Genomic DNA, 15,391 nt, shown 5'->3' on the forward strand with positions numbered 1-15,391 from the left:
ATATCAGAACAATCCCTTGATAATCAAACTCTATTTTGAAACATAATTTTTTTTTCATATATAAAATTTTGTGATATGATTTTTTTTTTGTTGACTTTATCAACCCTAATCAATTTATTTGATCCATGATCCGATCATTAAACTGGATAAACTACCAAATTATATTTAAAATTATGATATTATAATTATATTCATAAAAAATATTTTTTTACAGCTTTTATCAATGACAAACAACCATAAAAACTATTTATTATGCATTTAAAGAACATTAGATTAGATGATAAAATGATTTTGATTTGGAAATCACCTTTCTCCCGTCTCCATTAGAATAAAATTAGTTTATAAACCCACACCAAGCTGCACTCAAATCAATTATTTTTAATACAACAAAAATATCCAACTATAAATATTATTTGATATTATTATTAAATTTAGTTTTAAAATTAAATTTTTGTAAGAATTGTCTAAACATGATTCAATAAACTTAATTGGTTCAAAAATAATCTAATTAAAAAAAAGTACAAAAAAAAATTAAAAAAATATATATATCTCATCCCAAACTTTCTTTTTCCATCTAGATTTAAAATGTAAACCATATGAAAATTACTCCAATACAACTTAGACTTAATCAATATAAAAAAACTTGATAACTAAAAAAAAAAAAAATAATTGAAAAATAAACCTCTCAAGCTACTTATTGTACAACTCAAGTTTAAAATTAAACGATTTGAGAACTTTCTTAATGTGGTTTAGTTAACCTAGTTGGTTTAAGAATAATCTAAACAACTGTTGAATAAAATTTGATAATGAAAATGATAATAAATATATAAAAAATAAAATTAAAAAAGCTTAAATATTCATGCAAACAATAAAAGTTTCACAAAATATGCATGATAAAAGGTAATAAAATAAAACATGTTTTTTTACATGTTTAGAAATATAGTTGCGGTTGCTTTTAAAAGTGTTTTTATTTAGAAATATACTAAAATAATATATTTTTTAAATTTTTTTTAATTTTTTTTTAACATCAGAAAATCAAAATGACTTGAAAATATTAAAAATATATTAATTTAGAAAAAAAATATTTATTTTTTTTTTATCAAAAATACTTTGAAAACTTAAAACACAAGGCTTTATTCACCCTGTTTCTCTATTGTAATCACTTGTATTTATTTTACCCACTCAAAGTTGGTGATTTATACCTAAAATTTAGTCGTGAGAAATAAATTATTTATTGATTTAAAATACCAATACAAGTAGCTTATCTTTGATTACCAGTAAAATAAAATAAAATAAACTTGATTAGCTCGAGACGCGACCAGCTTGTAAAAATATAATATCGCGGAGTCAGAACCATATTTACTGAATTTATCGTATTTATTTACATCGTCCTTTCCTCACTCTTTTTTTTGAAGTGTAGCTGTCCTTCTCTGCTTCTTCTCTCTCGTGTCTGACTCTGCAAAATTTTCTCTGCAGGGAAAGACCAAACCAAACCAAACACACAGACAAGACCAAACAAAACAAGAAACGAGAATCAAAACCAAAAACTCAAGCAAAACCATACAAAAAACTGTCCCGTCTCTTTCTCCCTTCGAGTGGAATACCAACAAGTCTTCTGTTTCTGCTGCTGCTGCTCCGTTTTCAAAGATGCTGAGTAACGGGCGTGGACATGGTGGAAAGCATGTGTACGACGGAGTTTTTGGTGGTGGCGGTGCAGTGAAGCCTGGGAGTCGCGTGGAGGATTACAGAGAGATTTTTGGTGGGTTTGGTGCCACTGGTTCTTCGATTCCGATTCTTGATGTTCCCGAGCTGAATGAGAATGGTAATGTTTCTTCTGTTGGTGCCCAAAGGATTGATTACGCCAAGATTTTTGGTGGTTTTGGAGATGCTGATTTTGGCTTGCCTCTTGAAGAATTCCTTGCCAAACCAAAGAAAGTCAAGAGTTCTATCAATGGAACTCGGTATGTATGGACTTTAAACTTTTCCTTTATTATCTATTTTAGTTTCAAATTTTGGATTTTTTCCTTTGAGGGAAAGGAAGGGAAGGGTGTGTTTTGAAGTTCTATAAGTAAAAATTTGAATCTATAATTATGAAAATAAGGTAGAATTTAAGGATTTCGTGGTTTAGACTTGAAGCTGTGCCTGGTTTAGTTTTAGTAAAGCAAGCATGGAAATTTGGAAAGAAGCGATGGCATAATGTGCTTGCTTGGTTTAAAATTGGAAAGAGCTTGTAACAGGGGAGTTCTTTTGCTTTCCAAGGAAGGGAGGAAACTTTTCCCTTATCAAATCCAAACATCTTTTTTTCTTAGCTGATAGTCCTTAAGCTAACCAAAGGAATAGCTGGTGCACTACTAAAAGGCTCCCTCAAATTGTTAATGAATTTCGTTGATTGTTTGGTTATCCTGACAGTTGAATGGATTTGTTTATGGTGTATTCAACTTGTAGAGGTGGGAAAGGGTTTTTTTTTTATATATATATAATCTTAGGCCCAAAATTGTGCAGGTCTCCAGCTGAAGCAAGGTCGCGGAGTGCGGGGTCAAAACATTCTAATGTTTCAAAAGATCAAAAAGGTTCATCACCTGAACCATCTTTCCAGAGGTTTGGTGGCGTGAAACAGTTTAACGTGTCTTATAATAAAAGCAACCCAGGAAACAAAAATGGGACAAATGGAATGACACATGTTGCTCAACTCCATGCAGTTCCTGGTTATACTTTTTTAGTTGATGAAGTCACTCCCTCAAAGATGGCTGAAGGTGGCAAGCCAGCACGATCAGCAATAGATGATGCTTGTCTCAATGTTAATGGCAGCAAGAGTGTGAAGGAAGATGCAGCTCGCAGGAAAGCTGTGTCAGGTCCACAACCCAGCATTGACAAACACAGTTTTAGAAGTCTTGCTGAATTTCAGAAGAAATCAAGTCGACCTAGATCCATGTCGAATGATATGCCATTTGATGCATTTGAAATTGGCCTACGTGGACATCCACCTTCAAGCTCACCATCTAACTCCAGTTATAATAATGGTGGTGAAAATACATCAATGAATTCAAAGTTTGGCATTTCAAGAAATGATGCTTCTAGAGATGCATTGGGTGATTATTCACCAGCTTTCTCTGATGAGGAAATAGATGCAAATTCAGATGCCGCCGCCTCAGTAGCTGCACTTAGAAAGGCATTAGAGGAGGCTCAAATGAAAATTAAAATTGCAAAAGAATTGATGGAGCGAAAGAAAGAAGGGCTTCAAAACCGTGCAAAGACAAGCTTTAATAATGGCTGGAAAGCTCAGAAAAGTGGGGTTAAAACTGCAGAAAGATCAAAAAGATCCAATGAGCTGGGGGATCAGGAAATGCATGAAAAAGAGGATACTCCAAAGCAAGTATTTACTGGCTTATCAGAGCATAATGCGACAAAAGCAAGCCAACTACCTCAGAGTTTTGAAGACGAGAAGAAATCTTCTTTTGCTAATAATGTTGTTAGAAAAACATACATCATGGAATCCAAATCAACTCGAATGGATAGTAGACTGGAAGAAGCAGCAGACTGGGAGTCAACAGAAGAGTTTTTTGAAGCTGCGGACTATGAGGAGCACAGGGAGATGCCATCAGAATATGAGGAGGCAGGCAATGCAGAGAAAATGGTGTCATATGATCATGAAAATAAATGGAGAGAGAAGATGACAGCAGAAGAAAAAATAAAAACGCCAGAGTACGGCGAGGAAGCTTTCAAGGAGCATAAGGTCGAGAGAGAACTAAGTTCAGAAGAGTTTTTTGAAGCTGCGGACCATGAGGAGCACAGGGAGATGCCACCAGAATATGAGGAGGCAGGCAATGCAGAGAAAATGGTGTCATATGATCATGAAAATAAATGGAGAGAGAAGATGACAGCAGAAGAAAAAATAAAAATGCCAGAGTGCGGCGAGGAAGCTTTTGAGGAGCACAAGGTCAAGAGAGAACTAAGTTCAGAAGAGTTTTTTGAAGCTGCGGACTATGAGGAGCACAGGGAGATGCCATCAGAATATGAGGAGGCGGGGAATGCAGAGAAAATGGTTTCATATGATCATGAAAATAAATGGAGAGAGAAGATGACAGCAGAAGAAAAAATAAAAATGCCAGAGTGTGGCGAGGAAGCTTTTGAGGAGCACAAGGTCAAGAGAGAACTAAGTTCAGAAGAGTTTTTTGAAGCTGCGGACTATGAGGAGCACAGGGAGATGCCATCAGAATATGAGGAGGCGGGCAATGCAGAGAAAATGGTGTCATATGATCATGAAAATAAATGGAGAGAGAAGATGACAGCAGAAGAAAAAATAAAAACGCCAGAGTGCGGCAAGGAAGCTTTTGAGGAGCACATGGTCGAGAGAGAACTAAGTTCAGAAGAGTTTTTTGAAGCTGCGGACTATGAGGAGCACAGGGAGATGCCATCAGAATATGAGGAGGCAGGCAATTCAGTGGTAGGAGCATTTCATTGGAATTTATATGCAAACTTCATTAAGCCAGCTGGAGAGCTTCATAACCAGGAAGAAAACGAGGAGAAAATGAGAATTTCTAACAATCATGAAGAAGCTGAGCAAACATCTATAGTGTCTGATGATTGGGAAGACTGTGAAACTAAGCCGGAAAAACTTCACCACCCTCACAAAAAAGCAGAATTTCCAATCCAGGAGTTGGAGGAGAATGAAGAAATGAAGGATCTAAAAGACACTCAGGACTCGGTGGAAACTGAGAAGAAACAAAGGGAGGCACTAGATCATAAGGAAATGGAGAATAGATCAGATGAAGTTCCTATTATGGATGACGAGTATGATGGAAGCCTCAATGATATATATGAGAAAGAAGCAAATGTGGAGGGACAGCAAGAAGACTGGGACAGGGTAGAATGTGGAATGAAACAAGTTGGTTGGAACCTGGAAGAAAATGAGGAGAAACAAAATGATTTGCAGAGGGGAGAAATATCAGGTGAAGATGGTGGGATAGAAGGGAGTGCTAAGCTGGAAGAACTCAAGGAGGATGAAGAGATACTCAAAAGAAGTGATCAGATGAATGAAATTGAGAAGAGAGGAGAAAAAATGTGTGAAGGGATAGAAACTGAGAGGATAAGATCAGAGAGTCATCAGGGGGGAGAAGATAAAAAGGCCATGGAAGTGACTGAACAGTACTTAAGATATGAGGGGGGCAATCTTGAAACTGCAAAGGATGCAAACAAGCAGGAAAAAAATGAGAACCTAGGTGAGAGTGACAATGCCTGGGGACGCACTACAAACTTTGCTGTTGGGGATTTAAAGACACAGGTTCTTACTGCCAAGGAGAATGGAAGGCTAATGGAGGTAACTGAATTTTCTCCTCTGTTACAAGGGTCTGGAAAGGAGTCAAAGGCAGTTGAAGACGCAAACAGTCTGGAGGAACAGGATTGTGAAATTGCTTGCTTGGCTCAAGGTTTCGTTGGATTTGATAGGATCAAGAAGCAAACTGCAGATGTAACTGAGGCTCTTCTTATTGGCGAAAATGGGGTATATTTTGGTGAAAATGACATTAACTTTGAAAACAAGCAAAATCATCATGTAACAGAATACAAGAGCATGCCTAATCAGGAAAAATGCATTGAAGATGTAACTATTGAATTGGATGATAATGGTGATGTTGATATTTGTGAACCTGAAGTTCACTCTAGTAATGAAGAAAGTGAGAAGAGTTCGATATCCTCTCATGATGAAAGATGGTCCAGTGATGAGACAGAATCACTTTGTGATCTAGAGTGTTGTATTGAAGAAGCTGATTGTGAATTGGGAGAAAATGACAAGGATATCAAGGAGTCTGCAGTTATAGCAAATCACGAGAATTCTTTTGAATCTTCTCAGGATGGTAGATGGGTAGATAATGGTATCAATACCAAAGCAAGTCAGCAACCTTGTATATTTAAAGGGCAAGGGGAGGTCACAGAGAAATCCGTGGAAGAGGAATTAAGCCAAAGCACCAGCAAGAAAGAGGAGAATTGTTGCAAAAACCTGGCAATGGAAGAGAAGGAATGTGAAGATGATTTGAAAAAGGAAGTGGAGGAGGAAAAGAAACACTTGAGGAAAAAGGAAAAAGTGAAAGAGGGGGAAGTAGAAAGAGAAAAGGAGAGAATAGTTGTTGAAAGGGCAATACGAGAAGCGCGCGAAAGGGCTTTTGCAGATGCCCGAGAAAGGGCTGCTATCGAGAGAGCAGCTGCAGAAGCTCATCAAAGGTCAAAGGCTGAGGTCCGAGAAAGGCTAGAGAAGGCTCCCTCAGAAGCTAATAATAAGTCAGCAGCTGAGAAGGCTTCTTCTGAAGCCAAACTAAAAGCTGAACGTGCTGCGGTAGAGAGAGCAACCGCAGAGGCCAGGCAGCGTGCCCTAGAAAAAGCGTTGTCTGAGAAGGCTGCTTTTGAGGCAAGAAATCAGGCTGAAAAGTCTACAGCTGAGAGACTGTCAAGCATTTCAAAAGCTAATGGGATGAATTCCAGAGCAAGTGTCTTTACTTATATTTTCCTAGCTCCTTTTGTTATCCATAAAAGCATTCTGCATGGAAAATTAACAGTTGTGGAATTTCTAGCAGGATAAACAATACAACGACCCAGGTCCTTCTAGCAGTTCAAGATATCCAGGTTCTTCAAATAATGGTGGTATGTAACATTTTGAAGCACCCCTCATATGATATAAGGATATTAGACTCCGCTCGCTTCTATGATGCTCCTAAGCAATTCATGTTTTGCTTTGTAATTTTCCCACTCAACAGAAAGTGCTAATGGAGGTAATGGTGAATCAGCTCAAAGGAGTAAAGCCACGTTGGAAAGGCATCAAAGAACAGCAGAGCGTGCGGTATGCTCCTGCACCTGATTCAGATATAGAGATTAATTTGTCTGACTTCTAACAAGCATGCTTCTGTTTTTGGTCTCTTCCAGGCAAAAGCTCTCGCAGAGAAGAATATGCGTGATCTTCTTGCTCAAAAAGAGCAGGCGGAGAGAAATGTAATCAACTGCACAAATAAGATTAGAAAATATTTCCAGTTATATTTAGTTTTTATTACTTTTCTCACTGTCTTTTACTGAATATCAATGGCAGAGACTGGCAGAGACTTTGGATGCTGATGTCAAGAGATGGTCTAGTGGGAAGGAGAGGAACTTGCGTGCTCTTCTTTCAACACTGCAATATGTGTGTAGAAACCTTTCTGCGTGTACCCGACACATTATGTGTTATGATTTTCCTGTGCTTGTTTTTGTTTCTAGCTCTTAATACATTATAAATTATAGATTGATTTTTTACAATACTTAAAATAAAAATCCAGCTGTGCACAAATGGGATTAATCCTGAGTGCTATCACCTTGAAGCTGCTTTTTTTTTTTTTTTTAAACTGGATTTCCCTTGCTTGCAGATCCTTGGCCCTGATAGTGGCTGGCAGTCAATTCCTTTAACTGAGCTTGTTTCAAGCACTGCTGTGAAGAAAGCTTATCGAAAGGCCACTCTATTTGTTCATCCTGACAAGTTGCAGCAACGAGGTGCAAGCATACAACAGAAATACATCTGCGAGAAGGTTTTCGATCTTCTAAAGGTGGGCTGCCGTTCCCTCTTCTCCTTAAAGCAAAATTATCTGTAGCCTGTCATGACCTAGTTAGTAGTCCTGCATTCATGTTACTCTGAAAAGTGGAGATAAGAAACTGAAAGCATGATGAAGAATCGCAGACGTCTTGGTAGGTCTTCAACTTTAAAATCAGCACTTGACAACATATTTCATTTAGGATTGAAACAGAGACTTAATGCCATGCTGTTATGCTTTTCCTTCTTTTATCCGTTCTGGATTTTTGAAGTTATCTTTTCTTTATTTTTTGTTGGTCCCAGGATGCCTGGAACAAACTCAGTGCAGAAGAACGGTAGACAATGTCAACCCTCATCCTTAAGGTTTCCTTTACTGTTGATCCACAGCCAAATTTGTAAACCTCAATCCTTCACTGTAGGCCATACACCACCTTCGTATCCTTGGTCCGCAATGCCTAAATTCTTGCAGTAGGGTAAATTCTTGTAGTGCATTCATTTGCCCATGTATTCAATTTCAAAGCTGTCAAAACTCAAAAGGGGTGCTTTGCTGTTAATCTGCCCCTTGTTTGATACAAAAAGGGGATTTAAGGCATAGATGAAATATGCAGAAACTGAAAAACTTCGAAACTGACAATGGTAACAAATTTGCAGCAACCTTTATTGGATAAGCTCCTCCCACGAAAAATTATACGCCTGACGTGATTATAAAGTTTTACCATGATAATAAAGTTCCCAGCGTCTCGCATCAACGAAAAACAAATGCACCGATCCACCAGCATAAGATTCTACGCCTCTTCAAATTGAAAAACGTAGCTGTTTAGGGTACATTGGAATCTGGGCATGGCTGATCCGAGATCACCGTCCATGCACGAGCAGCTTTATAGCTTCGTCATGCATATGCTCGGGTATACCCCGGATCTGAAAGAAAGGATGTTAAATATAGATTTGCGAAGAATGTAAATTTGAAGTTGATGATGGTAGCTCAAATTGGCAGCCAGATAACTGTGTTCCTTTGAAAGAACATACTGATAACGCCCAAAAGTTCCAGCCACAGTGATGAAGTACCATCTTCTAAGTTCACACCATTTTACAACCAAAAGGGAGAGATAAAATAGGCAGAGTTATGGGTTCTACCCACAAAATCCTAAAACTATTCAAACTGAAATGAAGTTGACTGGATTAGGCATGCTGATACGAGATTACAAACCAAGCGCGTGTAACATTATAGCATTCTGTGCATGCATGCGATTCTCAGCTTGTGGAAAGACTATGGAGTTTGGAGCTTCAATGACACCATCAGTAACCTCCACACCCCTTTCAGCTGGTAAACAATGCATGAAATAAGCTTTTGGGCCGGCCAACTTCATCAGATTTTCGTCCACCTGCAATATATTGCATTGAAAAATGGAAATCAGGAACTAAGATCCGCACTAAAATAAATTCAAGAATTCACTCTAGGCCTAATCTTGTGCATCACTGCAAAACAGATCTTTAGAAGAGTTCAAAATGAAGTGATTGCAAGCACGTTATTTTGACAGTAGGTTTGCAAACTTGGTGGCAGGCAATATCCTAGGTGTTTCTCAGATTCAACAAGGAATACAAAGAAACATTGTAAAATGTATAGACATGAAATTAGCATTGCCTTACTTGGATTTTACTTATTTTCTGCACGAGAAGCTTAAAACATTTATAATCAATAGTTTGGGAAAGGCGGTCTATATACCTGAAATCCTTGAAATACTTGGCGACGGTGTGCAGCCTCTTCCTTTTGCCCCATGCTGGCCCACACATCAGAGTACACCACATCAGCTCCTCTAACAGCTTCCTGTGAGTCATTAGTAATCTCGATCTTGCTGATTCCAGCCTGTTGTGCCTTCTGTACGGTTTTTGCATCTGGTTCAAAACCTTTAGGGCAAGCACAGACAAAGTGGAAAGGAATCACAGCTGCCAACAGCAGCCAAGAGTGTACAATGTTATTCCCATCCCCAACATATACAACCTGAATTTGTAGCCGTGGACAGTCAGGTTAGAATCGTATGCAACCGAACATGTCATGCATATACAAAATAAAACTACATTAAAAGCACGATGAACTAACCTTAGTTCCTTCCAACCGGCCAACATGTTCAATCATGGTGAGGGCATCAGCAATTATTTGGCAAGGATGGTTATAGTCAGTCAGGCCATTAATAACAGGCACTGTTGCATGTTTTGCCAGATCAAGAATGTCCTGAAAAAGAACAAGCAGCTGCATTTGCAAATATCCTTGTGCATGGAAAAATCTTAAAAACAACGCAAAATCCCTGACCACTTGCTTGTTCTCAAGCCACATACCTTTACCAAATTCTGCACAATTCAGCTTATGCAACCCCACATACATGAAAGGAATTAACCATAGATTAACTATCAGAAGGAATTTACCATAAACATAAGAAACTCACCAGCATACCTGATGAGCAAAAACACGTGCCATAATTATATCGTTATAGCGTGACAAAACACGAGCAACATCACGAGTTTCCTCTCGTTTACCCATCTGGATATCATCAGGCCCTAAATATATAGCATGGCCTCCAAGCAGGAAAAATCCAGTCTCAAATGAAACTCGTGTCCTCATGGACGGTTTCGCAAAGATCATAGCCATTGTCTTCCCTTTAAATGGAAGGAATGCCCTGTCTCCAGATTTTATCACTGCCTTGACTTCTGCAGCCCGGTCTAAGATCTTCATAATAGTTGCTTTGTCAAAATCACTGATGTGCAGAAAATCCTTCATCCCTGCTTTTGCTGTAAAATATGGAACAAAATATGACAAGACATAAAAGCTGTAAAATATCTTGCTGTAGACTTCGAATTGCAGGACGTGGTATTTGAGTTCGAGTAAGATAGACATTGAAATGTTCTAGTAATTAGATTAAAAAAAACCTTTGCGGCTTCAAAAAAGGTCCTCCAATCTAATCCAAACATTTCTTGGAACGTATCAAGAATCTAGTGCGAATCCAAATACCTAATCTATCAACAACCTAAAAAAATTTCTTCATCTATCAATACTTTCCAAATCCAAACCCTAATTTCTGCATTCTCCTTATCAAACAATGCCTAAAACCTAATTCCAACTAAACATACAGCTGATTAAACAAATAGCTGCACACGAAATGACATTTGGACGACAATAAAGAAAGAACATCACATCACAGACTGAAACGGACCTGGACCGTTGACGGAAGATGGAGGAGGAGGAGAAGTAGCTGAGGATGAGGAAATCTGGCACGAGATTCTTCCACGACTAGCTCGAGACGGCACCGACACGGCTGAGAAGCCGGAGTGTCGAGAGAGAGGATTGGTGAACAAAGCAGAAGATGAAGAGGAGAGAGAGACATTTTTCGATGGAACTGCGCAGTGACAAGAAATCGCCGCCATTGTTTTTGGTTTTCTGCTAAGAGAATCTGTTACAGTGAGTCAGTCGGAGACTAGAGAGCGGGTGCGGTTTAGGGGAGGGTCGGTTTATAAATTTATACATGATCAGCTTACGTAAATGCCCCTGGGTTGCCTAGACACGGCGTCGTTTCTTTTCCCCATCTTAACAAGTTAACTGGGCCTAGATGCTGTTATTTGGACCTTAGGAGTTTTATTTTGAGCTATGGGCTCCGTACTCTGGCACTTCATGCTGGTTCAATTATGAAACTACACCGTTTTAAGGCATGTTAAAATTTATATTTTCCATGGAAGCTAGCTTAATAAATTTGATGAAAAATTTTGGATAATAAATTTCAGCAAGCAAGAACAGTGCATGAGCAGTTGGACCTTATTTGAGAAAAAAAGTGCATGAAACTGGCAATCAACTGGGCAATAATAGCCTTGCACTACAAGCATGGTACAGAAAACCCTTCTGAGGCAACTCGAATTGAAAGGCAGAACATGGACACACCAAAATTATTGCAGAGTGCATAGCTTGTGCCATTGACAATCATCTAATTAATAAACTAAGGGGCCTCAGAATGGGCAGGGACCCCTCCGTTTTCTTTGCTTTCCTCAACGGCTTGTTTTTCATGAGAAAAGGGAATTGGTCCCTTTTCTCTGCATGTTTCCCCAGCACCTGCGAGCTTGTCCTCGGTGGCTTGCTTTTCATGGGAAAAGGGAATTAGTCCCTTTTCTCTGCATGTTTCCACGGCACCTGCGAACATTTCCTCCAAGCTGTATTTGAACTCAAAGCCCAAGTCCAGCAGCTTTTTGGACGAGAAGACAACACTCGCCAAATCCTCGTCGATGTCTTTGATCCTGATCACAACAGTGCTCTGATTAATTATCCCAGATATAGAAAATAAATTACTATAAATATCTATGGTTGTGTTAGGTGAGAGGCTAACTTAGCAGGAACGTTATATTCTGGGTATTTTTCTCTGAGTAATTTGGCAAGATCATGAATGGTGGCTTCATGCGAGGAACAGATGTAGCGGCCCTCTGCTTTTGGATTCTCAAACAAAACTATATGAGCTCTGCAGAGGTCATCCAAGTGTACATAATTCCCCTGCTTTATAATTCCATAATGGGCTTCGTTTCCTGTCGTCACAAGAGAAATGTTACCCTCTGTGTCACATTTAAGAACAGTAAAATAATAATAATTTGAAAAAAAATGGGAAGGAGATATCAGATATACCAGTGATCAGAGAAAGGGCGGTTATAAGACTCGGTGGCATTGAATGCATGATGAATGGGCCAACAACAAGAGGTGGTATGACGCTGATAAAATCCAGGTTATTCTCTTTAGCATACTTCCATGCAGCTTGCTCAGCAAGAGTCTTGGACACAAAGTACATCTGGTCACCAAGGTAAATTTTTTTAAAAAATTATCTTGTTAGAATTTGAGAGTTGGATTTATGCAGCAAAGGAAAGAAAGGGGAAATTAAATTGTTTGATAGTACTAACCCATCCAGTCATTTTTATGGTCTGGACAAATTCCAAATCACTCCAGCAGCTTTCATCGTACACTGGTTTTTTGTGTTCTTCAACATCCACAGTTCCTGCTGATGACGTGAATACAATCCTTCTAATAGTTTTTGCTTTGGCACATGCTTTCATGATGTCCAGCACCCCGTTGATTGTAGGTTTGATCACCTCATTCTGCCAAAGATGAAAAATATCTTAGAACGTGATGATTCTGTATATTGATGTTAATTAAAGCAATAGCTGGATGATTTCCAGTTTAATTCCAGAACCCTTTTCTAGCAATAGTAATGTTACCACGAAATTAGCTTAATGATGAAAAATACAATCGTCAAAACATATTTGGGCTTATTTATTTTTGTATTTTAAAAATATTTTTGAAAAAATTTAAATTTTTTTAATTTTTTATTAACTTCAAATTAATATGTTTTTAGTGTTTTTAAATCATTTTGATGTGCTAATATTAAAAATAATTTTTTAAAAAATAAAAAAATATAATTAATATATATTTTAACACAAAAATTATTTAAAAAATAACCATAACTATATTATCAACATTATCAGCAAGTACTGAACTATCGGCTATCGAGTCATTGCTGCCACGCCTGTGATTAAAAAAAACTTTCAGCGCGAGTCATTGTTGCCACGCTTACCATTAATTATTATAGGAAAGAACTTTCAGCGCTACTGTATATATATATCCTTGACGACCTTCCTTGATAACCATCATTGGTCTAGAAATTGAAATGCTGCCATCGCCATTGGCAGAGAGCTATGACCATTTCCCAAGCTTGCAAAGTTAGAAATCATACCTCAGGGTCCTTGGACTCAAAATCCATGGGAGTGGCAACATGGAACACACCCGTGCACCCTTGAACTGCTTCATCAAAACTCCCTTCTACAGAGAGATCAGCTTTCCATAAAGTCAAGTGGGTGTCAGCCTTGGGCAACTCCAGCAAATGCTTCACCTTCCTTGTGTTATCTATCAACGAGCAATTGTTGAGAAAATATCATAAACCAAAGCTGTAAAAGAAATAGTTATTTATAAGATGGTTGAACGAGGCTAACCAGGGTCTCGGACGGTGGCTCGGACCGTATAACCTTTCTCTAGGAGTCTCATAACGAGCCATGATCCGATGAAGCCAGAGGCCCCGGTTACACAGACAGTTTCAACTTCTACTCCCATGTTTAACTCTCAAGCTGATGATGAGCAGTAACGGGGTCAGCTAGAAAGCAAGTTAGTTACGGTGTGTAGTGAATTAATAATGCTAATCTAGAGATCCAAATGTGACAAATCAGCTCAGCGATGATTTGGTTTTTATAGACACGCTCTGCTTCCTGGCCCACCACTTTCTTTGTCCTATGCAACCTACCTAACACCTTTCAGTTTCCCAGCGCGATCAGCTAGGCTAACGGTCTTGCCTCGTGTAGAATGGGGGTTGCAGCTGCCTCCGTCCTGTCTTTTGCAATTCTAACAAAATTTAATAATATCTCAGCCAGTCGACATTAACCACATATTAAAAAATATCGAGCATGATGGTAATTTATTAAAGATTTTATTCTACATCAATTTAGGGTTAATTATGATCATATTTAGTAATTTATTAACATGTAATTAGAATCATTTTTATGGAGATTTTTCTAATAATATTGAGTGTGTTAAAACGAATCTTTAGAATGTTCCTGATGAATTATTTTTTTTTTTTTATATACCAGATCATTTTATCTCCTTACTCATTGGATCTTGAATCTTATGTTTTAGCCATTAAATATTTATAAAATTTGAAGTTTGTTTTTTTATAATGCTAATTATTTTGTAAAAGAAAAAACATCACTACATAACCATTATTTTTAATTGGAGTTATATATAAAATTGATATTTTAAAATATGGATATGTTTAATTGATATTTTCAATAATAATTATATATAGAATCAATGTTAAAAAATATAACTATATTCAAATTGTTTTATTTTCCAAAAAATTTTCAATTTATGTCATTATTCTAAAATTTGTATCAAATCAATGTGTGTTTGATATTATGGTAGTTGTTGTGCTTGTAGTTTGAAAAAAATTGTTTTACAAAAAGTACTTTGGTTGAGGTTGATTCGATATTTATTTATATTTAGTTAAAACTGCGGTTGAAATGGAGGTTGAACAAAAAATAGTTTAATGTGTTTGGTTAATAATGCTTTTGAAATTGAGGTTATAAAAATAATTTTAAAATATATATTAATATTGATGGTTTTTAATTTAAATATTGTATATTTAACTATTATTATTATATCATTAAATAAATAATACTTTATATAAAATATTTTTTATTGTTCCATTAAACTATTCTACAATTTCATTACATATGAAATACATCCAACAAGGACTATAATATTTTTGATTTCTTAAGCGTGCAACAATATCAAGTAAAATATAATTCAGGAATAAAATTGAGATTTCGATCAAATTCTGCAAATGTTACGTCATCAAGCAATCTCTGTCTAATTTATGTAGTGTCATTGAATAATGTTAAACACTAGTTTTTCAAATAAAACACAATTAAAAAATAAAAATAATTTTTATTTTACTGGGTTGGACCTGATTCAATGTATTTTAATTTTTAAACCGGACCGGTCGGACCAGAATAGTAAATCTGGCTACGCTGTTATGTTAACAGTGTAACCATGCTACACTATTCATCCTAATTAATTAGCATTAATAGTGTATGCTACACTGCGTGAATAATGTATGCTAATTAACTAGCATGAACAATGCAAAGTATATTGTTCGCGTGAATAGTGTAGCACACACTGCTCACGAGAACAATATATTCTGCACTGTTCATGCTAATGCACGAGAATCAATATTTTGTTGTTTTTTTTTTTTCTGTGTCTCGGACGTAAGATTATATAAG

At 37.1% G+C, this 15,391-nt stretch overlaps 3 protein-coding genes across 4 annotated transcripts; 1 reads left to right on the top strand and 2 right to left on the bottom strand.

The window, feature by feature from the left end:
• The first annotated feature begins 1,411 nt into the window (after positions 1-1,411).
• LOC118062125 (uncharacterized) lies at positions 1,412-8,170 on the top strand. 2 transcript variants are annotated; one of them, XM_035075813.2, is made up of 9 exons: positions 1,818-1,961; positions 2,503-2,598; positions 2,700-6,475; positions 6,567-6,633; positions 6,747-6,829; positions 6,913-6,978; positions 7,073-7,162; positions 7,383-7,559; positions 7,847-8,170. In XM_035075813.2, the coding sequence occupies exons 1-9, from the start codon at positions 1,820-1,822 to the stop codon at positions 7,880-7,882; spliced, it is 4,533 nt and encodes a 1,510-aa protein (XP_034931704.2). In that variant the 5' UTR covers positions 1,818-1,819; the 3' UTR covers positions 7,883-8,170. The 2 variants fall into 2 exon arrangements, with proteins under 2 accessions (XP_034931702.1, XP_034931704.2); XM_035075811.2 differs by having other exon boundaries at positions 1,412-1,961; positions 2,503-6,475.
• Positions 8,171-8,500: 330 nt separating this feature from the next.
• Positions 8,501-11,036, bottom strand: LOC118062126 (ornithine transcarbamylase, chloroplastic). Its single transcript, XM_035075814.2, has 5 exons — positions 10,750-11,036; positions 9,993-10,327; positions 9,642-9,773; positions 9,267-9,542; positions 8,501-8,925 (listed from the first exon to the last, which is right to left on the bottom strand). The coding sequence occupies exons 1-5, from the start codon at positions 10,958-10,960 to the stop codon at positions 8,743-8,745; spliced, it is 1,137 nt and encodes a 378-aa protein (XP_034931705.1). The 5' UTR covers positions 10,961-11,036; the 3' UTR covers positions 8,501-8,742.
• Positions 11,037-11,282: 246 nt separating this feature from the next.
• On the bottom strand, positions 11,283-13,760 carry LOC118062127 (dihydroflavonol 4-reductase). Its single transcript, XM_035075815.2, has 6 exons — positions 13,553-13,760; positions 13,297-13,466; positions 12,467-12,661; positions 12,198-12,357; positions 11,908-12,100; positions 11,283-11,818 (listed from the first exon to the last, which is right to left on the bottom strand). The coding sequence occupies exons 1-6, from the start codon at positions 13,668-13,670 to the stop codon at positions 11,524-11,526; spliced, it is 1,131 nt and encodes a 376-aa protein (XP_034931706.1). The 5' UTR covers positions 13,671-13,760; the 3' UTR covers positions 11,283-11,523.
• Between the last annotated feature and the right edge of the window lie 1,631 nt (positions 13,761-15,391).

Source organism: Populus alba, chromosome 5 (assembly GCF_005239225.2).
Source record: "Populus alba chromosome 5, ASM523922v2, whole genome shotgun sequence".
In the NCBI taxonomy this organism is placed as follows: domain Eukaryota; kingdom Viridiplantae; phylum Streptophyta; class Magnoliopsida; order Malpighiales; family Salicaceae; genus Populus; species Populus alba.